At 41.4% G+C, this 22,595-nt stretch overlaps 1 protein-coding gene across 1 annotated transcript in view; it reads right to left on the bottom strand.

Moving 5' to 3' along the window:
• LOC102205225 (venom phosphodiesterase 1) overlaps positions 1–22,004 on the bottom strand; it is a 48,213-nt gene extending 26,209 nt beyond the window's left edge. The window contains exons 1-17 of the mRNA XM_005752047.1: positions 21,960–22,004; positions 20,998–21,085; positions 17,608–17,742; positions 17,093–17,218; positions 16,487–16,547; positions 15,945–16,039; positions 15,451–15,530; positions 13,160–13,279; positions 12,469–12,578; positions 8,208–8,273; positions 8,023–8,095; positions 6,507–6,615; positions 4,683–4,805; positions 3,883–3,914; positions 2,381–2,508; positions 1,815–1,884; positions 1,643–1,730 (exon numbers count right to left, since the gene is read on the bottom strand). Of these exons, the coding sequence (XP_005752104.1) occupies positions 1,643–1,730; positions 1,815–1,884; positions 2,381–2,508; positions 3,883–3,914; positions 4,683–4,805; positions 6,507–6,615; positions 8,023–8,095; positions 8,208–8,273; positions 12,469–12,578; positions 13,160–13,279; positions 15,451–15,530; positions 15,945–16,039; positions 16,487–16,547; positions 17,093–17,218; positions 17,608–17,742; positions 20,998–21,085; positions 21,960–22,004 (1,549 nt within the window). The remainder of the gene's footprint in view (positions 1–1,642; positions 1,731–1,814; positions 1,885–2,380; positions 2,509–3,882; positions 3,915–4,682; positions 4,806–6,506; positions 6,616–8,022; positions 8,096–8,207; positions 8,274–12,468; positions 12,579–13,159; positions 13,280–15,450; positions 15,531–15,944; positions 16,040–16,486; positions 16,548–17,092; positions 17,219–17,607; positions 17,743–20,997; positions 21,086–21,959) is intronic.
• Between the last annotated feature and the right edge of the window lie 591 nt (positions 22,005–22,595).

The following is a 22,595-nucleotide window of genomic DNA, read 5'->3' as shown; positions in this document are numbered from 1 at the left end:
CTGGGCCTCTTTGCTTAGGCTGCTGCCCCCGCGACCCGACCCCGGACAAAGCGGATGACGATGGATGGATGGATGGACTGGCACTAATTAATAACTCTTCACTTGATTGATGCTTTTAAAGATTCCATACGGGGAACTTTGAATATTACCAGAGCAGCAGACGTGTTGTCATTCAAATTCCTGTTGAATTACCATAATCATTATCTTTACTTATATCTTTAATTATAGGATTAAAGATACGATTTTCTTACAGTAACAAAAAAAAAATCACCAAAGAAACTAATACACGAAAACCATAATACTGTGTGTTAACTGCACTAAATCAGCTAAATTTAAGAATTCATAGCCCTGGATTTTGGAAGCATAGACTTCACATTCTTATAAGATGTACTGTAGTTCAAAATGCAGGAATGAATAACAGCAACCTGAACAAGGTCCCAGTCTGCATGATCTTTTGTTCCCTGCACATTCAGGAGGGGGGATGACTGTCGTCTATGCTTATGGGATGAATGACAATTTAGAGTGCCCCGCATTCTGAGGGTGACTGGGTCCCTGGGTGGCGAGCTTGATGGTGCTCCACCTGGGGGACCCTGTCCTCCTCCCGGGAGCCTCAATGCTCATGTAGGCTCTGATAGTGAGACCTGCAGGGATGTGATTGGGAGCCTGCTAGATGTGAACCTGAGCAGTGTCCTGTTACTGGACTTCTGTGCAAACCACAGTTTGTCCACAACAAACCATGTTCAAACATAAGGGCGTCCATAAGCGCACGTGGCACCAGGACACCCTAGGCTGCAGGTCGATGATCGAGTTTGTAATTGTATCAACACATCTGTGGCCACTGATGGTGCTCAGGTGAAGAGAGGGGCTGAGCTGTCAACTGATTACCACCTGGTGGTGTGTTGGATCAGGTGGTGGGGGATGATGCTCGACAGATCTGGCACACCTAAAAGTATGGTGAGTAAAAGTTGTTGACTTAAACATCGTCGGGCGGTAGAAGGAATACTCCATGGTGGAAGCAGAGTCTGGAAACGAGCAACTCATGAGGTCACTGAGGCAGGTAAACAACTCAATGGTGGCAGAGCCCCTGGGGTGGATGAGGTTAACCCTGAGTTCCTGAAGGCTCTGGATGTTGTTGGGCTGTCTACAATGTTGCATGGAGATCAGCAGCGGTACCTTTTGAGTGGCAGAGTGTGCTCCAACTACAGGGGGATCACACTCCTTTGCCTCCCTGAGAAAGTCTATTGCTGGAAAGGAAAGTCATCCATTAGCTGAACTTCAGGAAGAACGATGCGGTGTTTGTCCCAGTGACAGAACAGTAGACCAGCCACTATTATATAGATCATTATATCTTATATTATCATATAGAGAGTCCTATAACATTTTGTGGCACTGCAACAGCACTAAACGTTCTGTGTACAAAAATGGTTTGTCTACAAATTTCAGCTGATTTTACTCTTTGTGAAATCAGCTGAAACTCTTGTCAACTATTTAGGGTTTTGCTGGAGCCCAGATTGCTCTAATTTATTTATTTTTATTATTATTTATATGCAGTTGTTATGAGTGTCTTATGTTCAGCAGATTTTGAGTGGATACGGTCGAGTGGTGTACAGTGGTGATAATTTGCGGAGGGGAAAATACTCACCACACATTAGATTGTAAAGTTCAGTATTGGAGAAAGGCTCAATCTCTTTTTCCTTCTGAAACTTGGGGCCGTAACTGATAAACATGGCCTACAATAGAGATTAAGAAAGTGAGTGTTATTACTGGGAAAATGTTTTTCCAATTTAGAAACAGAGAACAGAGTAATTGCTTACATGCATGCTCTCAAAGTCATTGTCATAGCCGTGGTTACCACCAGAGCAGAATGTGAGAGAGCCTGGATCCCTATGAGGAAAGAAGAGTTTGCCAGGTGTAATCAATCATATAGGTTTCTGAATATAGACCTAAATGATTACTGAGTCCCATGAAGCGATAAAGGGGCAAAATTACACCCCACTAATTCAAATTCAAATTCAAATTCAAATGTTATTTGTCACGTACACAGTCATACACAGTACGATATGTAGTGAAATGCTTGGACAACTGCTCGTGACCTAAAGAAAATAAACACTAGAGTTTAGCTCAAGTGCCAGGATATTATGCCTTACAAGAGTGTACCAGAAACCTTTAGAGAGTATGACTTCATGCCCATTAAATGGGGAAAAGCATTTATACCCTTCTGGAAGAAATTAAACTGAGGAAAACTGTTTGACACACTATAAAAGTCTGAAACCCATAGAACAAGCACTTTGTGTCTGGCTAACATTATGAATCCCTGTACTCTAAAGCACATGGCTACAACCGTAACAGAGAATGTCTAAGACTGTAGCACCATAAATACCTCTCAAACAGCCATTTAGTGTCAACCAGGATGCTGACATCTTCAATGCGACGACTGTTGGCAAAGTGAAGGCGCTTTGGTAGGTTCGTCTTCAGGTACGGCTTGATTCTTTGGTCTGGCTTCTTACACTGAAATCATGAAAGACACTCATTCGTAATCCAATCCTGGAACATTTTTGTTGCATACAGACGTGGACAAACTTGTTGGTACCCTTCGGTCAATGAAAGAAAAACTAACAATGGTCACAGAAATAACTTTAATCTGACAAAAGTAATAATAAATAAAATTCTATAAATCCTAACCAATGAAAGTCAGACATTGCTTTTCAACCAAGCTTCAAATGAATTATTTAAAAAAATAAATGCATGAAACAGGCCTGGACAAAAATGATGGTACACACAACATGAGACTTCTGCACCTCTCAGCAGGTATTTTGGACCAGTCATGTGCAAACTGCTCCAGCTGTTTCTGGTTTAAAGAGCACCTTTCCCAGACTGCATGTTTCAGCTCCTTCCAAAGATGCTCAATAGGATTGAGGTGAGGGCTCAGAGAAGGCCACTTTTAAATAGTCCAGTGTTTCCCTCTCAGCCATTCTTGGGTGTTTTTAGCTGTGTTTCGGGTCATTTTCCTATTGTCAGACCTGCAACTGAGACCAAGCTTTCTGACACTGGCCAGCACATTTCTCTCTAGAATCCCTTGATAGTCTTGAGACTTCATTGTACCTGCACAGATCCAAGACACCCTGTGCCAGATGCAGCAAAGCAGCCCCAGAACATAACCGAGCCTCCCCCGTGTTTCACAGTTGGGACAGTGTTCTTTTCTTGATATGCTTCATTTTCCGTCTGTGAACATGGAGCTGATGTGCCTTTGCAAAAAACCCGCCCTCCCCCCACAAAAAAAACAAGAAAGAAATGACATAAAAATTATAACATGATTTGTTCACCATTGAGTGAAATAAGTATTGGCTTGCCTATAACCCAGCCAGAATTCTGGCTTCCATTAATTAACTGTGTCAATCACTTACAGCTACTTCAGCTCTCAACTTGACTACAAATAACTACATATAACTCTCGACTTGTTATGTGCAACACATTTCTCCAGGGAATCAGTTTCTTCCTTTCCAACATCATGTTTCTCACATCCTTTGACCAAAGATATGTCAAAGGATGTGAGGGACGAGATTGTAAGCCTGCACAAAAATGGAATGAATGGGCTCTAAGACCATTAAGAAAAGAGGGTAACAACACTTGGTGTTAAGTTTTAAGAAATGGAAGAAATATAAAATGACTATCAACGGATGGTGTCATGTACTGTAAAACCTTAACCACGAAGATGAATCGTAGATGGGTGTTCCAGCACGACAGCGACCCAAAACATACCACCAAGGTAACAAAGAAGTGGGTAAGAAAAAACTACCATAAAAAGACAGTCCATTTCAGCAGGGATCAATAATTATTTTCCTCACGGTACATTTTGGTAAGAAATTTAAAAAAAATACTCACAGTCATATTAGCAACAAGTGCAGCAGAGTCCCCTGTTGAAAGGGAAACATTTATGTCATTGCTGAAAGTTCAAAGCCAAGGCATGGCGATTAAGTCGTGTTTCGTTTAAAATTCAAATTTAAATGGCATGTTGAAGGAATTGTTTGTTAGTGAGATATCACAAATAGCTTTGTAACCGACAGATTTGTTCTTTTTCAGTCAGCATTGTGTCCCAACACAACTACAGAGTCTTAGAGAGACACAACTCGTCTGTGCAGGAGTGGAAACATATTGTATGATTCTTTATCCTTTTGGCATCGTTGCCTCTTTTTCAATGTCTGTCTTTTAGCAAAGCTCTGAGAGCATCTACATCTACAATGTTGTGTGATGCATTTTCAATAGAAACTAAAAATCAAGTCATCTTAATCTTCCAAATGTAAGAACTAAAAACAAGCATTTTATCAAGAGTAAATCAGATATGTTGGGTCAGCCATGGACAGGTGAAACTAACTGATAGACATCCAAGCCTTTTGTGCTTGATGCATCAGGCATCAAGCCTTTTTACAGCCTTACTGTCTCTGAAACAGCCATGCCCTGATGTTGTACTGATATGGCTGCAACCCAAGAACATTCAAGTATGACCAGGTTCAAACACAAAAGAGACCTAGGTAATCTCGCAGATTTCACATGCTTTAGGAACCATATAGTTGCTCACAACGTCAAAAAGCTGGTGAAACCTGTCATCAATGACTCACCCACCTCCTCATTCTTTGTGTGATCAAAGACAAGCAGCAGAGCACTTTGTTGTTGCATTTACTTACACAGTGCGTCTTTGCTCTTGGCTCTGATGCGTCCAATGGGACCCTCAGTTACCACATACATGCTGGTATCGCCCACGAGTTCCTTCATTGTTTCCTTTCTTTCACAGCTTGTTTCCTCCATACCTGCAGCAACATTCAGCTGTTACGTTACAGCCTTAATTTCTTCAGTGGAACAAAAACTTTGGAATGCTTTATTCCTTATGTGGAATACTCATGAACCATTATGATCCCGTTCTAGATGGTGGTAGTGTATGGGCAGAAATCTGTGCCATCAGAAACTGAAATTGAATAAGTTAAATTTGAATTTGAATTGCTCAGATTGAATCTGAATTGTAACTTGAATAAATGCTTTTGAAAACTGAATTTGAATTAGTCTAATTTGAATTTATGGTTTGAAAATGAATTGATTTATTTTGAAACTGCATTTTATCCTTTAAAAATTCAGCTCTCGAATAATTTCAGATTCACTTCTCACCATTCAGTTTCAGTTCTACAATTCAATTTCAGTTCCAAAATTCAGTTTTTTGGAACTTACATCCGGTTCCGGTTCAAGCGCAGATTAATAGAACTAAGAACTGTGTATCACATTATATCACTTCAAACAGAGGTGACCCAGTAATGCTGCACTAATGAATTAGACTAACTATTCACTTTAGCTAAACTTATTAAGTTAGCTAAAGAGTTGGGATGCTGTGTAAGGCATAAATAAAGCTAAAACACAAAGGTTTGGACACCGTTTTGCATGTTTCCCTACTGTAGGGGTCTCTGCAAGCATACAGAGGGGGTACTCTGAGAGGGTCCAAGATGACAACTTTGGAATTCTCCTAGAAACAGTCGATCATATTTGTTTGTCAAAGCTGAATTCAGGGCAAACTACGCTAAATTAGCGTTTTTAGCTAGCAGCTACAATAAGCATAAAAGTTACCTTACGGCTATCATTCGTTAACATGACGCTTGTTCTTATACATGTAATACATTTATTACCAACCTGAGAGTTTATCCGCTGGTCATTCGACATGACGAATGACTTCTGAAGTCTTAATTCAGCTCAAGACGCTGTAGATTCCCGTCAGTAACACTTTCGGTCCGCTAGTAAAACGTAGTTCTATTAACCTGCGCTTGAACCGGAACCGGATGTAAGTTCCAAAAAACTGAATTGTAGAACTGAAACTGAATGGTGAGAAATGAAACTGAAATTATTCGAGAGCTGAATTTTTAAAGGATAAAATGCAGTTTCAAAGCAAATCAATTCATTTTCAAAATATAAAATTCAATTTCAATTTAGTGATGATCATTTCAAACCATAAATTCAATTTCAAATTAGACTAATTCAAATTCAGTTTTCAAAAGCATTTATTCAAGTTACAATTCAGATTCAATCTGAGCAATTCAAATTCAAATTGAACTTATTCAAATTCAGTTTCTGATGGCACAGATTTCTGCCCATAGTAGTGTTACTGCATTATCAATGTCCAATTGCTGGAACGTGTGTTTGTTTTTATTTCCTATGTAGTGGTAAGATTCCAGTGAAGAGATTCCACAAAGATAAAGTCAGATCAAAGTGGATAAAGGCAGGTGAAGACGATGCCTTCTTATTTCCCAGTACTGTTTTAAATGCTCTGGTCTTTGTAGCCATGTTGGACTTTCCCAAAAATAAAATTTGCTTAAATCATTATAACATTTATGAGGCAAGCCAAGGATTGTTGTAAAGCTACATGCATGGTAAAAAAAGAGCACATGTAAACATTTCTATTGACACTGATTTCTTTGAACACATGTGACAGACGTGTTTTCAGAGCCACATCACTCTGAGTGCTTTGTTACCATGATCAGCCACAATAATGATGTTGAGACAGCGGTGTAGATTAATTTGCTTCAGTCCATTCATGAGCTGACCAATGATCTTATCCACACCCTGGAGTGATGTAATAATCTGGAGAAAGCAAATTAAATGTTCAAATAAATATGACGCAAATGATGTTGTACTTTAAACCTGTCATGCAGGAATTATGACAACCTGTCTGAGAATTGTTATTCATCTTTAGGAATGAAAATATCAATAAAAACGAGAAAATCCTGATTGAGGTTGTCATAATTCCTGCATGACAGGGTTAAATAACAATGAAGCACATCATCCATCTATAGTAACATTAAACGGCCAGTGGGTGGCATGGTATGGAGTGACTCATCAGTGTCCAATGTAGTGGTTTATGTGCATGTGTGCCATCAACACTGACACAAATACAAGGAAACAGCCTTTGAATAGCTGTAACTGTAGTGACCACTATGCCTGAAAGGGTTAAATTACTGAAAACAAAGTAATACAAGAGTGGAAGAGAAGTATCCATGACCGAGCAATGACGAACTTCGTTAGAAAAACGTAATTCAAATCTTGGCCATTGATGTGTTTTCCTTGTTTCTATTTCAAGCCGTCCTTCCAAGAGGAACACTATAAATTGTCTACTGTGTCGTTCCTTTTTCACTCATCGTTAATGAGTGAAAGCATGAATCACTTCTTCACATGTGAGTCTCGTGCTTTTCAGGCATTTCCCCATCAGTGAGTCACTCACTCAGCCAGTAAAGCTGGTTGATTCCCTTTTAAAATCTGCATGTTGATTTTATTTTGTCATTGAAACCAACCACGTCCACATCTAAAGATTACAACTATTTGAAATGAAATTCAGGAGAACTCTGCTGAGCGTTATCTCCAACACACAGTCCCTAAAAAATATGCTTTTTCTTTCATAATTTGTCTGCATGGCCAAATCCTATGACTGATCCACTAAATCCATATTTTTGATGCTATTGTCATCAGTTGTCTAGCCCGTTCCCAAAAGTCACCACATGGATGTATACGCGATCCATTAAGGTCTCCCAAAAGCCTGACTTGACAGATGCAATTTTAATTGTTTAATTAGAAGTGTCATAAATAGTTATGGAGATTTATGAGCCTCGTCAGTGGACTTTAGAGTTTTGTTATTATGCTCACTTATCTGTGATCATTCACTGCAGGGTGTTTTACTGGTGTGGATAATGCACGAGTAGTTTCAACATGAGGATCTTGTTTCAGCACTGGGCCAGAGGGGCTACAACAGAATAACATCTGCACATCGCTCTCGCATTTCCAGCCGGTGCCAGAAAGGCGGCATAGGTCAGCTTTCTCTGTTACAATTATTCATTTAATCATTGTCCCATGGGCTTTATCAGAACTTCCGCAATATTTAGCAATGACAAACGTCAGTCACCAACATAACGAGCTTTTGTTTTGTTTCTTGAACCAAAAGAGCAGAGCAGCTCTCCCTTCATCTCTTTCTTATCTAAATGAGTCGAGTGACCTTACCCCTCCACTCACAGGACCGTAGCTGTGTCCAGATTTATCCGGCTCCTCCAGATACAGCGTAAAGAAATCCGGCCTGGCGGGAAAGAGTTGTTTTACTTAGAATTGAGTCAAAGCAAACATAGTTCACATTTCTATTTTTTTATCTTCCTTTTGTGAAGTCTTTGGTTTGAAAAAACAACAACAACCTTTTATTAGCCGGCAGCTGCAGCCACTTCAGCACAGTGAATACTCTTTCTTCAAACGGCACGGTACTAAAAGAATAAAAACAAATAGAAAGTAGAAGGTCAGTGTAAAAATAGTGATATTGATGTTTTTCTACAGAGAGCTAACAGTAGTGATCATCACGGCTGTGTATATTCCACCACTGTAAACACAGAACAGTCCCTCCTGCTGAACACCATTAACGAACAGCCACCCTGGCTGATGCACAATTTTGAAAAACATGCCCGTATCACTGTGAAGTTGACTATCCAAGTTTCCAAATATTTTAATTTCACGAACGTGCTTACAACATTACCAGTGAGCTTTAGCACTTTTGAAACTAGTCATGTGTACGTCTGCATCATCAGTGCGTTGACTGCACTGACGCTGGTGGCAGTAACACGTAAGAGGTTTCATTAGTCAGATACTGCAGTTCGCCTCCCATCGGTCTTGTTTTTACTCACTGTTTTGGTTTAGTATGTGCTTAGTGAGGTCTTGGTTAAAATACACCTGTTTGCAATAGTAACTGAAAAATTATTTATTGGGAATGATGCATCCTTCTTACTAAGTCAGTAATATATTAGGGAGTTGAAGCATAAGAGGCTCGAATCAAACGTATGACTTACAACTAGTGGAAAATCACTTTGTTTGTCACTGCTGTGCTTTGATTATCACTGAAACCTGGCTTCACCTGGGAATACCCGATGCTAGCGTGCAGCTAACAGAACGCACTCTGCTCTGCTGGGACAGGACCAAGGACCCCAGTAAGAGCAGAGTGGGGGCTCTGTATTTACGTGCATGAAAGCTGGTGCACAAATGGGACAATTATGGACAGGCACTGCTGTGCAACCTCAAGTGCATGTCGGTAAGATGCCAGACTATTTTTCTACAGAGAGAGCTAACAGTAGTGATCATCACGGCTGTGTATATTCCACCAATGTAAACACAGAACAGTCTGGATCATGTTTACTCCAACATTAAACATGCATATAGAGCCATACCCCTCCCCCACCTCAGCCAGTCCGACCACCTCTCACTCCTCCTCTCCCCATCCTACACCCCCCTTAGATGTAGTGCCTGTCCAGTAACAACATACGGGAGTTGTGGCAGGAAATACAAGACATCATAAACTACAGAGGCTGTTCTGTGAAAACAGAAAACCTGACTGCACCACTGGTGGAGGAGATAAACTGCCTCAAGGCCTGCTTTGAAACACCAGCAGCCCTCATCTCCTCCAGCACTGCTCCCATCCTCATCCTCACCTGGTTCCTGCACCGCTCCATTCACTGTAACACGATGTCAGACGTGTGCTCCTAGCAGTGAACCCCAGGAAGGCTGCCGGTCCAGACGGAGTACCTGGCAAGGTGCTGAGAGCATGCGCACACCAGCTCACCCTCTCAGTGGATCAGGCAGCCATCCCATCCTGTCTAAAATCAGCCACAATCATCCCAGTGCCGAAGACGTCTCCCATCACAGCCTCAACGATTACCGCCCTGTGGCCCTCACGACAGTAATCACGAAATGCTTCGAGAGACTAGTCCTTCAGCACATCACGCATTACCTCCCACCCAGACCTTAACCCTCAACCACGCAAACAGATCCACAGAAGACGCCGTTGCCCTCCACTCTGTGCTGAGCAACCTGTAGCAGCAGCAAAGCTACGTCCAAATGCTCTTTGTGGACTACAGCTCAGCCTTCAATACAATCATACCGGACATCCTCATCACCAAACTGGTCACTTTGGACTGGCCTTTGGACTTTCTCACCCACCGACCCCCATCTCTCCTCCACTCGCCCGTTGAGCACCAGCTCCCCACAGGTTTGTGTGCTGAGCCCTCTCCAGCATTGTCTCTACAACCATGACTGCAGTTCCACCCACAACAATCACATCATCAAGTTTGCGGATGACAGCATGGTAGTTGGACTCATCTCAAAGGGAGACGAGGCCGACTACAGAGAGGAAGTCCTGACGTTGGCAGCCTGGTGTTCAGAAAACAACCTGACACTGAACACTAAGAGAACCAAAGAGGTCATCGTCGCCTCCGGTAGGCACAGCACTGACTGACACTAACCTGCTGCTGACCTTCTACCACTCGTCCACTGAGAGCCTGCTGACATACTGCATCGCAGTATGGTACGGCAGCTGCACTAAGGCAGACAGGGTGAGGCTTCAGAGTGTAGTCAAGGCAGCATAGAAGATCTTTGGCTGCCCTCCCGCCTCCCTGATGGGCATTTATTCCTTGCTCTGCCTCAGCAGAGTAGCACACATCATCAAGGACAGCTCCCACACTGGTTTTGACCTGTTAAACTTGCGCTACAGGTGCATCAGCACAGAGACTCAAATACTCAAGAACAGTTTCTTTCCAAAAGCCATAACCACCCTGAACCCACACATGCACTGATGACACAGTTTCACCCCCTAATCCAAGGACTTCCCTCTATACACAGACTATACAAACTACCATCACCACTCTGCAATATTTAATTTACCTGCCACAACCCACACTGTAAACATATAATTGTCATGGTCGGCTGTGTGGCAGGCAGGCAGGAGTGGTGGAGCCAAAATGCAGGACTCTTAGGAAACAAGATTTCAACTGAAAATGCAGCTTTATTGCTGGAACAAAACTTCAACATAAAATAAAACTCACAAAAGCAAACAAAACTCTAAACTGAGATGCAGGAGGACTTGAAATCATGAACACACAGAAAGTGAGGGTGAACAGCCGTTAACGACGCAACACTGACACAAAGACACACTGGGCTTAAATACACTGAGGGAGTCATCAAGGAATTAGAGACAGAAGGGGGACACAGCTGGGAGAAGTAAGACCTAATGAGACAGGGAGGGCAAAGCCGGAACACTGACATCAGACAGGAACAAGAACCTTCAAAGTAAAACAGGAAACAAAACACACTTTACTAAGACACGGACTAGACAGAGAGAGACAGACTAGACACTGACCAAAGCCTACTAAATAATAATCATAATCAAAACAGTATCACTGATAAATCAAATCATAATCTAGAAAAACACCAAAGCATGAAAAACAGAAAGCTGGGTCAACATGACCCAGAACCGTGACAATAATACTGTTTTACCCCTGATATTTGTATCGTTGATATTGGATTGGGACTGTTCATATGTATAAAGTACTGCAGAACTGTGCAGCCCGCCCCTTTTCTTCTCCCACATGTCTGCACTGAGTAGAAGATGCTCTGAATCTCATTGCACAGGTGTATAGTGACAATAAAAGACGTTCTATTCTATTCTAATCATGGATTGATGTGAGAGAATGGGGGAATGGTGGTTGCCATGTGAACCACCATTTCCCACACCGTGACAAAAAAGGCTTCAATGTGCCGACAATCGTCATCCAGAGTGTTGAAAATAGCGGGAAAACATTTCACATGTGATGTTTAACTTAGAGCATGGGCCAATCAGCTCTGACGCCATCTGTTCTCTGGAGCCAAAGTCTCCCAGCCAACCATAAAGTACATCGTCCTGCTTGAGTGTTTATGACAATAGTTACTTTGATAAGAGCTCGTGCAACATATCGGAATATTTCCAACACACTGCACATTTACTGATGTTGCTTCATGGACTCCAGTATGTGATGTGGCTCAAAGATCAACTCCCAGGGTTAAATAATCAGATTACATAAAAGCCCAATTATGAATTCACTGTTAAGTTACTGTAAAATACCGAGTGCAACCAGCATGGTGCTGCTGTTTTGATTGGCAGATTTTCCATGGCTTTTAAATCAAACAGTGGGACCTGATGCAATATGATTTAGCTCTGATGTGGTGCGAGCAAGAGAGCTGGGATCACAGTGTAAGACGAGTTACTGCTACTATATTTCTACACAGTTTAAATGTATTTTCTCAGTTGCCTAAGTCTTATATTCATTAACCTACTAAGGTATCATTTTGCATTGGCTTCATATACTTAAGTTACTGCACGGTCAAAAGGGGTGGCACACCGATTGTCCATGAAATGATCCATTGGGAGTCACAACAGGCCACTGAGGGAGGTTAAAGAGGAGGCAGAACAGCAAAGTGTTTGACATTCAGCTGCTGTTTCTGGAGTAGCGGCTGAAAAGTAGACGGGGAATCTTTTACACAGCAAACTTTGAATATCTGTGTCTCAGGGATTTTGTTAACTACTCTCCAGGGGGATGCGAGGCTCTCATGCATCATTCAGTTCTAAAGTGATTTTTTTAAAACTAGAAACGATGGTCTCACCCGTCATAAGGTACGTAGATGTCAGGAAAACTGTCGGCGATTTTCACATCCGATCCAGGCCAGAAGAAAGTCCCAGACTTCAGTCCGTGGGACTTTGCTGTGTGCCAAATCTCCAAAAACAAAGAAGACGTATGAGCTTGACTGAAACATGCTCAACGCTGATTCTGAAGTTTCTTTTTAACAACGTTTATAAGAGTTGATATTATTGTTATTAAAGTTACTTGCAGTGTCTCTTTCTACAAGATGCAATGTTTCTACGCTGCTGCACTAACTGACATTAAATGAATGTGCTCTGTGTCCATTTTCAGAAGCATGTCAAAGTGGAATCTTTATTATCAAAACAATGTTAACCATCTTAAACCAACAGAGCCATACAAGCTTCTTCCATATTATACAACTGCTGCATGCAGCAATGCAGAGCAGGAATGTGCAAGTGCCCGGGGACTTTTCCTTAGGTGAAACTGTCAGAAGCAAAAAAGCCCAAAACAAAACAAAACAATCCAAAACCAAAAACTTTATTTGGCATTTTTGCATTCTTACACTGACAGAAATGATCTCAACCTGTAAGATCTTCACTCTCATCTTATTTGCTTTAAAAGGTCACCTTCCCCTTAACGTTTAATTTTTAAATGTAATTTAAATGTAATTTGACCAAAGGTCGCTCAGTTTGTGTGTGTAAATCAAGACTCACAGGTTGTCCAAGGTACCAGTCGGGGTTATTTTTCTCTGGACTGGACAGGGAGAAGGTGGCATCGAACACCGGGTCATACATGGTATTGTCAATCAGACCATTTGACTCTGGGTAGAGACCCTGAGGGAGGAGGAAAAGGAAGGAAGTGAGGAGATAATTAATAATTCAGTTTAACTGAATATATCAATCTTGTATGAAAGCATCCTGCAGGACACTTGAGCATTCTTTGTTTCGTAACAGAGAGGAGTAATCCTTAAGTCTGGGTCATGTGTCTTCATACCACAAGTATGTGCTTTGTATCGACCTTGAAAGGAAACTTCTAGTGCGTGGGAGTCGGGATTCCCTTACGTGATTTCTAAGAAGATGAACCAGCTTGTTTTGAAAGGGAACTCCTTGTAAGAGTTTCAGCAAGAACTGGGTGTGTTTTATCATGTGAGATATGGATCAGGAACTACCTGTGTTCTGTTGTCTACTGTCACGAGTTGTTTGCTGCGAGGGCCTCAGCAGCAGGCTGGAGCAGAAATCCCAGTGACCTTTATCTGGAATCTGAGAGATGAAAACTCCAGGCTATTTCTTGTAACTTTCCTCTCCTTAATGTCAAGTATAATCGTAATAAATGCTTCTATATTTCAGAGAGAATATAGTTTTATTACTATATTCTAGTGATGAACTGGCACTTAAGAAACTCCAACTTGAACTTGAACATGTTTCTTAAACTACACACTATTCTGAGTCAGTACACAATGCTTTATTACCACAACAGATCACTGTGGCTGTTTTATTCATTTATTAGGTTGAAGGTGTCACAAAGTTGTTTTTATTTTCCCAGCGCCAAGTCACCAAAATCTGCAACTGACCGAGAAGAATGACCCAGATTTGATCCAGAACTTTGTGGTTCTTCCTTTGTTGATGCTCCCGAGCTTTCACAGAAATTGACCCAGTAAAGTTTTTGAGTAATATTGCATAAAAATGACACCAGAACAAGAAATATTGAGGAATAACACAGTGTAGTACAACGCTGGGGAGGGTGTGTGTGGACATGCTCAGGCAGACGTAAATGTGCAGGGTGTGTAAAAAGGAGCCATTTAAGACCCCAGAACAACATCCAAAGAACTAAAATAGCAAATGGACTGGTTCTTGTGCTTTATACTTGTAATTCATTCACCAATCACTCCACACCACTATCTAACAGTCGTACTCCGATGGGTGCATCAGAGAGCAACATGGGGTTAGTATCTTGCTTTGGCATGCAGACTGGGATCGAACCACTGACCTTCTGGTTAGCGGCCTGCTCTACCACCTGAGATACAGCCGTCAATGTCTCTGTTAAGGTCAGTGAGGACCTCACCATAAGTAAGAGACTGAGCAAAAATAGGCAGCATGGCAGACTTCTAAGACAAAAACCACTGCTGAGCCAAAGGAACAAAGGCTCGTCTCAGGTTTGCCCCAAGATTTTTGTAAAAATGCTCTCTGGATGGACAAGATAGAGGTATAACTTTTGGAACCCTTCAATTTAGAAAAGGAACATCATACCAACAGTAAAATGCGGTGGTGGCAAGGACCCAAATGCAGGACTTGGAGATGACTCAAACTCAAACACAGCTTTTATTTCTGTGAAGGTTCTCAGTCATCCAGGTCATCGTAGTCAAAGGAGCTTGCAAAGAAAAGTGTCAGGACTTCTTTAAGTTGCCTGAAGACGTTTCACCTCTCATCCGAGAAGCTTCTTCAGTTCTACGGTCAAATGGTGGGGAGTCCCAGATTTAAACCCAGTGGGTTTAAACTACTTAAAGAAGTCCAGACGCTTTTCTTTGCAAGCTCCTTTGACCACAGCTTTGATTGCTGAAACTCCAGAGCTCAGGGAATACAAAACTTAGGCATGAACTGAAACTAAATATCACAGAGACCAGGAAACGCTAGAAAACACTTAGACTCTGGGGGCAGACGTGAAGACAGAAGACAGAGAACAGACAAACGGGCACATGACCAGGGACACAGCTGAATTGAATTACAACAGTTCAGCCAACCTTCCTCCACAGCTGTAGAAGAGTCGCTGCCAGGTATCGTAAACGCTTGATTGCAGTTGTTGCTGCTAAGCGTGGCCCAACCAGTTATTAGGTTTAGGGGACAAACTCTTTTCCACTCAGGGCCTTTAATAATAAACATCTTTATTTAAAATCTGCATTTTGTGTTCATGCACGTTATCTACGTCTAACAAACACAAAGATCAAGTTTGTTTACTGTAAAAAAGACGTATTAATGTATGCAGCAGTGTGAGTGCTGTGCGTCTGTACCGTAACAATGGAGTAGTGATTGGGAAAAGTCTTTGTGGGAAATGCGGACTGCATGAATGGAGCTGAAGTTCCACACCTTCCTGTGAATAAATAAGGAATGGTGCCAAATTAATTCCTCCATGTCACTTCCTTTTAATATGACCATGTGAGTCATTGCCCTGCCTGCAGGCTGAATAACTTCATTAAGCATAAGATGCAACCCTGAACACACACTTTATATTTGATAAGCAGGAAATTCAGTGGAAGCTGCCTTTGTGTGAAAGCATTTAAATATGTATCTGTGTTGATAAGATAACTGGGCATGTTTCATCTTAAAGCTTTGATTTCTTATGAATGATGATGTTAGCTTTCAATTTGTCGTCAAACAGCCCAAAGGCAGCCTAAAGGCAGGCGATTTATAGACACACGTTTCTTACAATAAACAGACATGTAAGAGGTTTTGTTCATGTATGAGGGTAAGCATGTTTTTGTAAAAACAGAAGGTTGACACTGACTGAGTTTATCCAGGACAGGGATGAGTGCACTCCATGTCTGCAGATACTCTGCCCTGAGGCCATCCAAAGACACAAGGAGCAGCGGCTGCTTAAAGCTGTGAGGAGAGAAAACAACCATCAAACGTAGCAGAAACTCTGAAACATTAAATACTGACATAAACATACCAAGCTGGATAAAAATTGGCTGATTTATGAGTAGGAATACTTTTGTGTGTCCACCACAGATCAGATCATTTCACTCTGCTCACAGCCAAAGTGTCTACACACCTTTATAGCTACGCTAGCTTGTGTTGGTTAGCTTGATACTCCCTATCATCCAAAGATTGTAGTTACTTTTATTTTTCTAAATGCAATCTGCGATTATAAGAAATAGCAAGGCCTCATTTAAAATAATAAGAATAATTATAATCGTTGAAAGGCTATGTTACAAATACAGCTGTTTGGAAAGCATGCATGGAGTTGCTCATCAAAGATCATTTCAATCAGTTTTCAATCAATCTTCAGTTTATTGCATTTCCAAAGGGATTATAATAAATTCTTACCCTGCAGGACACGTGGGGGTTGACAGGTCATCGCACGTATCTTCAACCCACTGTTTCTCTCCTGCGGCGAGACCATAATGTTTATGTCACCAGTGACATCTGATGGTACGGGACTTTTGAATACACTTCCTAACGTCTGTTGTTTTTGCCTTTTTTGCTGCAAGCTGTATGTATAAGCTGGCAGAATAAGTGCACGTAGGGTTCTAGAGATGTAATGAGAGAAAATTCCCTCTAAATGCTGCTAAATGTTTTTCTTAGATAAATATCTGTGGGTTAGGGTTTAAACTAGAAAGCAATTGTTTACAAGAAAAAGCTACAGAACTGGGTCAGCTTTAATGTGCTCTATATACCCCTGCGTTTACACCACTCCAGTTAAGAGGTCCTTAAGATGAACCACGTATACACTGCAGGAGCCACTCGTACCCTAAGAGGAAATTCTAACAATAAACCAGTTTTAGAAATCGCCTTCTCTCATCAAGCTTCTCTGTTTATTCAAAGTAAGATCTACAAGTGTTTCTCATGGCTAAACAGGTCTCCTGAAACTGTTACTGGCTTTTACAGATTTCTTTTGTGCCTGCACCCTGTGCGATGTCCCTGCAGCCTCACCGTGGCAGACGTGTTTGTAGTTGGTGCAGCAGTCTCCAGCAGAAAGACAGTCATCTGAACAGTGGCACCTGCTCTGCGTCAGCCTCTTCTCGCCACAGCGCACGTTTGTGCATTCCCACTGCTCAGCTGAAGGAAACGGTCATGGAGTTAAGTACAGAAGTACACTCAGTTCAGCTGGTGAGCAGTGAAGGGCGTGTAAGTAAATGGCCTGCATTTGTACAGTGCTTTTCTAGTCCCTAAGGACCCCAAAGCGCTTCACACTACATTCAGTCATTCACACATTCACGCACTGGTGATGGCAGCTACATTGTAGCCACAGCCGCCCTGACAGAGGCGAGGCTGCCGGACACTGGCACCACCTCTGACCACCACCAGCAGGCAAACATGGGGTTAGTATCTTGCCCAAGGATATTTGGCAGCCAGGAGGCAGCCTGGGATCAAACCACCGACCTTCTGATTAGTGGCTGACCTGCTCTGCCACCTGAGCTACAGCCAAGTCACAAACAAAGTCTCACTAGGAGCAGTGCAGATGTCATAGTAGTCAAAGCAGCAGCTGTTGGCGGCGACGCAGTTTTCATCACATCTGCAGCCAGGTTTCTCGTTGTCAAAAGGCTCATAACATCTATTCCTGCAGGATGTGAGGGGCGTGACTGCAACAGAGACAAAACAGGAGCGGAGAGTTAGTCGATTAATGAAGATGAAAAGAGACATTTAAGGAAACAAAGAGAGCTGCAAAAACAAAAAAACTGATAAGCTGAACTTTATAAAGGAGAAGACGTTATGTTCTTCTTCTTCATTCAAAACAAACGGAACATTTTCAGATCTTAAACTGGTGACTCATCATTACAAAAACAACCAAGGGAAGGATTTCCCATCATGGCTTTCTTGTACTCAGACATATAATGAGCTCAATGTACTGAAGATTTTCCAACACAGTACGGGAAGAACATCTGTCTACATGTAAGTAATCTGTAATCTGTCCTGACAGCAATGACACTCTGGATCTAATAAGCACTGTGAAGTGCCTCAGCAGTGCTCATCTATGCAGTCATGAAATAACTGAGTCCCACCTTAAATTAGCAGATGAGGCTGCATAACCACAGTGAAAATGGATGAGACAGGAGCCAGACAAATTCCACCAAAGCAAATGAAACGTGGTCTCTTCTCGGGTTAGTTACAGTTTACACAAAATATGTGAAATGAACTAGCCGATCAAGAAATGGAATCTGTTTTATTTACGTAATATTGTTATATTGTCACGGCTTCATTTCACAGACATCGTTGGAAATGTTGTGCATTTCTACCGAGCCTGAAAGTCAACATAGCCTGAACTCTTGTAGGTACGTTTTCTTGTAATTTCCTCAAGTATCTTCAGGAATCGTTCTCCAGGCTTCATGAGAAACATCCAAAGCTCTGCTTTGGATGCCGGCTGCCTTTGGTTGTGTTGTGTCAGGATGATCGGGACTCACGACCCTTAGTGTTGCACTGTGTCTCTATTCTACTGAAGCATGCTTTTACTGTTTGAGATCATGGTGAAAAATAAAAATGATCGCAATCAGACTCTTCCCAGATTGTACTGCATGGTGGATCAAGGGTGGGTATCCATTTGTAATTTCATGAATTTTGAGCCGACATCGCTGCAGCCCAGACCCTGCCAGAGCTTCCACCATGTTTTACAGATGGCTGTTCTCATCTGGTTTCCAACATATTAACAGCACTTTGAACAGCAAAGCAAAAGAGTGTTTTCCCCTCATTGTTTGCTCAGATGTCTGAAAGTATGTGTTTTGCATCTTTTTTAATTACTTGCTGACTGAAGGATGTAGCCTCATGAATCAGAGCGCACCTGGTTCTGACACACATGTTGATTAATGGGAAGAAAAAAACATTTCATGTGAAATTTCAGACAAGTCGATGCTAGGTTTTCACAGCACAGTGACGCCTATAAGCTGCTAGACAGCTCTTTCTTTGCACGCAGTTCTGGCCTTTAAATCTGGGAATACACAGGCAACACTTCTTCACGTCCTCCAGGATTACGATAAGTAATGTTTGCAAATATAACAGCTTCTTTCTTGAAATTTGTCGCCTTACATCAGGTGATTATAACCTCAATACACTGAGATGTTAGCATTAATAATCCCCACCCTGTCATCCAATGGACGTGAGATGTCAATGTGACTCACATATTTTAATAGAGGGACTTATTTTTGCATAATTGGACCATTTTCCCTTCAGCTTCCAGATTGTCCTTTCAGTAAGTTAAGCTTTCCATCTGTTCTTGTCTCTACTTGTTTCTTGCAAGTCTTGCTGATTTTCACATGAGAAACTTGATTTCCTGATCATTTGAGTCAGTTTATTCACATGCTGATGAGTATTAAAGCTTGAAAAACAGTGAAACAGTCACATGCACCAGATTGGTCATGGATTTGGCCCACTGTTTTTCTTTAGACCTTTGTTTTTTTGCGAAGTTTTTGCTTTTTTCTGCATTTCTGTGGGATTTGGAAATTGACATCAGGTGAGATATGAGATGAGATATACTCATGTGTCACATTGTCAGCTGTACAGTTTACTTGTGACACTAAATGTGATTTCTATTAGACATCAAGACAAAAACTTCCCGCACAAGACGAATGGAAATAGTGCTGCTCTCTGCAGGGTAAGGGAAGCGTCCAGCGAAACTATTTGAGTATTTTGGCTGTGTTCTTGGATTTTAGCCATGCTGGTATGCAGCAATGCACATTTAATACAAAACAACCACAGTCCTATCAACCTGTGTGGTTCATTTGATACTCTTGCATTGTTTATTGTGAATTATGATCACTTTTGGAACACTAATGCATCCTCCAGTGCTTATAAAAGGCTGTGTATGTGTTTCCAGGCCCAGATCTATGATGCTGTTTCTGGTCGGCTGCTAGATGGTTTGAGCTCCTAGAGACATTTCTAGGTTTCTGGTTTCTACAGGCTTAAAAACAGCAGTGCCCCTGCTTATTCTGTTTTGTAACCAAAAATCTTTTTGTGCGGGTGAAAGAGAATATTGGCTGGATTCACCACCGGTAACATTTCCCGGCAGCCAAGTCATTCGGAAAAGAAGTGTTACAATGTACAGACTAAAACTCTGACCCTGAGGAAACAGCCTGGTGTTTTTAATGGACGAGCACCTTCTGTGACAAAGGCACAGAACCGAGTGTAACATGACTGACATTAGTCGTTAGGCTTCAGCATTTCTGTCTGTAAAGCTTTCAGCATTTCAACATTCAGACCAGAATGTTTGTTGACAGGTGAACACTTCAGTTCATCTTTCATCTTCGTTTCTAAAGCTTATTCGACCGTTAGAAGTACAATCAGGTACTATTCAATTCAATTTTATTTATAAAGCGCCAAATCCCAACAAAAGTCGCCTCAAGGCGCTTCATAAATGTCAAAGTTGCTCCACCCTTTAATAAATGTTCACTTGACCTTTAAGTAATTGAGATTTGTGGAAAAGACACAAAATAAGTCACCGCCAGGTCTTCAGTGGTAAAAATGAACTTTAAACAGGAAAATTGTGAATTAATTCTGGTAAAAGCAAAAAATAACAACTTAATGAGTTGTGAGGAATAGAAATCCCCTTTTCATCCAAAGGAAAACATTTGTAGGAGGACATTCTCCTTTTTAAATGACATTTTTAAAATGAGTGGAGGAAGTTAGTTCTCTCTGACATGAGATGCTGATTTGGTGCCTGACTCACTCTGACGGTTCTAAATGAACCTAAATCGTCAGCATACGCTCACCTGAGTCATGACGATGAAGCCATATAGGAAAATAATGCAATTTATTAAGTAAGTATTTGTTGTATATAAGTGTTTGAAGTTTCTGAGCCTGCAGAGACACGTTTGCGTGTTTGTGTGTGTGGCTGTTTGTGAATGTACCTTGGTTTTGACATCTCTGCAAATCCAGTCCGAGACCAAGTCCAAGGCCAAGGATTAGAGTCACAATCGACACAGCCAAGACACCAATCTGTGCGACACAAACGCAAACATGAAGCGAACCTAGCAACAAATCCTTTCTTATGAAGTCAAACACAACCAAAAGCACAGAACGGTCAGGCTCTATCGGTGAGTGGAAGCACGTTCTCCAGTTTGTTGTTGCCAAACGAGTTGTAAAATAAGCAGCAAAGGGCTTAATGACAGAAACGAGAGTGCAACAGAAACTTATACAGCTGCAGTTCACTGTGTTGTTTTTTTATTACCTTCTACTTACAAGATGCCACTGCAGTTTCTTCTTTATGACGGAAAAGTAGCAGTTTATTTTATAGGTGCTCTTATCAGCTGCATTTATTCAGTGCCTTAGAGCAACCAGTTTATAACATTAAATTGAGGAGACGTGCAGTTTTACAGACTATGGCTTCTGGACTGATTGTTGGAATAATTACCATCAATCAGACTTGTATTCATTATTTCACGCTGACTTTACACAAGGGTGTTTATCATCAGGTGAACAGCTGGATCCCATAATCGCCCATTCAATGCTTTCCCAGACAATACGTGTGCGCAAATGTCTGGAAATTGTTGTAATCTTCTCGACAAACATGTGTGATAGGAACAACTGCTTGTTATTGTTCAGTTAGTCACGTATGAAGTTGTGACAGGTTTTTGGGTAGATGCCTGTTTAATGCAAGCTTTGGAAATGTTTAAATGTTGACATAGTGCAGAGCACACGTTTAAAATCAGGCTGATCGGAGGCCTGCTCGCTGGTGTCATTCCAGCCATTGGTAAGAATTCATTATCATAAACTTTCATTTACATTTTGAGTAAAAATGACACAAAGGCCTTCAATGTGTCTCGTTAAATTCTCCAGTTACCACTTAATTAAAACAAAAATCTGTACTCACTATGATCTTCTTCTTGTTTCTCTTTGCTTCGCTTTTCCAATCCATAGCTACTCGAATATGTCTCTTACTGCACGGAGACAGAGAGACGTCCGGCAGACGGACACAAAGAGACGCACGTTACTTTATGCGGATAAAAGAAAGATATCTTTGCAGTGACCTCTGGACCAAGTACAAGAACTGGGCAAGCAAATGATTGTCAGAATGAAAAGATAACCTCATGCGTTTTTCCTTTGTGGAGCCACAGCTGCTGCTCCTTTGCTCACATTTTAAAACTTACTGGAGTGCCTGCGAGGTACAAAGATAAAGCCACGGAGTAAAGATCAGAATCGAGATGCAAACCTTCAGTGTCAGGCCTTTTGATTTCTCTTGTTATCAATGATTGATAACAGCTTGAAACAATTTATTGGTTTATTGAATTAAAATTAATTACTACTTTTACAACTACAGCTGTTAATGGACTTTTAAAGACATTTGTAATGATGTGAAATGCTGACTCACATTTTGCCGACAGTTTTATCAAAGCACGTACCTGAGCGCACGCAAACCTTGAAACTGAAGTCATTTTCACAAAGTAAACATTTCCAATCCAAACATTGTCAGATAGGATTTCTTCCCATTTCTAACAGTGCATAACCT

The sequence above is a fragment of the Pundamilia nyererei genome, unplaced genomic scaffold (genome assembly GCF_000239375.1).
Source record: "Pundamilia nyererei isolate P.nyererei 1_Seehausen unplaced genomic scaffold, PunNye1.0 scaffold00340, whole genome shotgun sequence".
Lineage (NCBI taxonomy): Eukaryota > Metazoa > Chordata > Actinopteri > Cichliformes > Cichlidae > Pundamilia > Pundamilia nyererei.
This window is presented reverse-complemented; position numbering and strand designations above follow the sequence as displayed.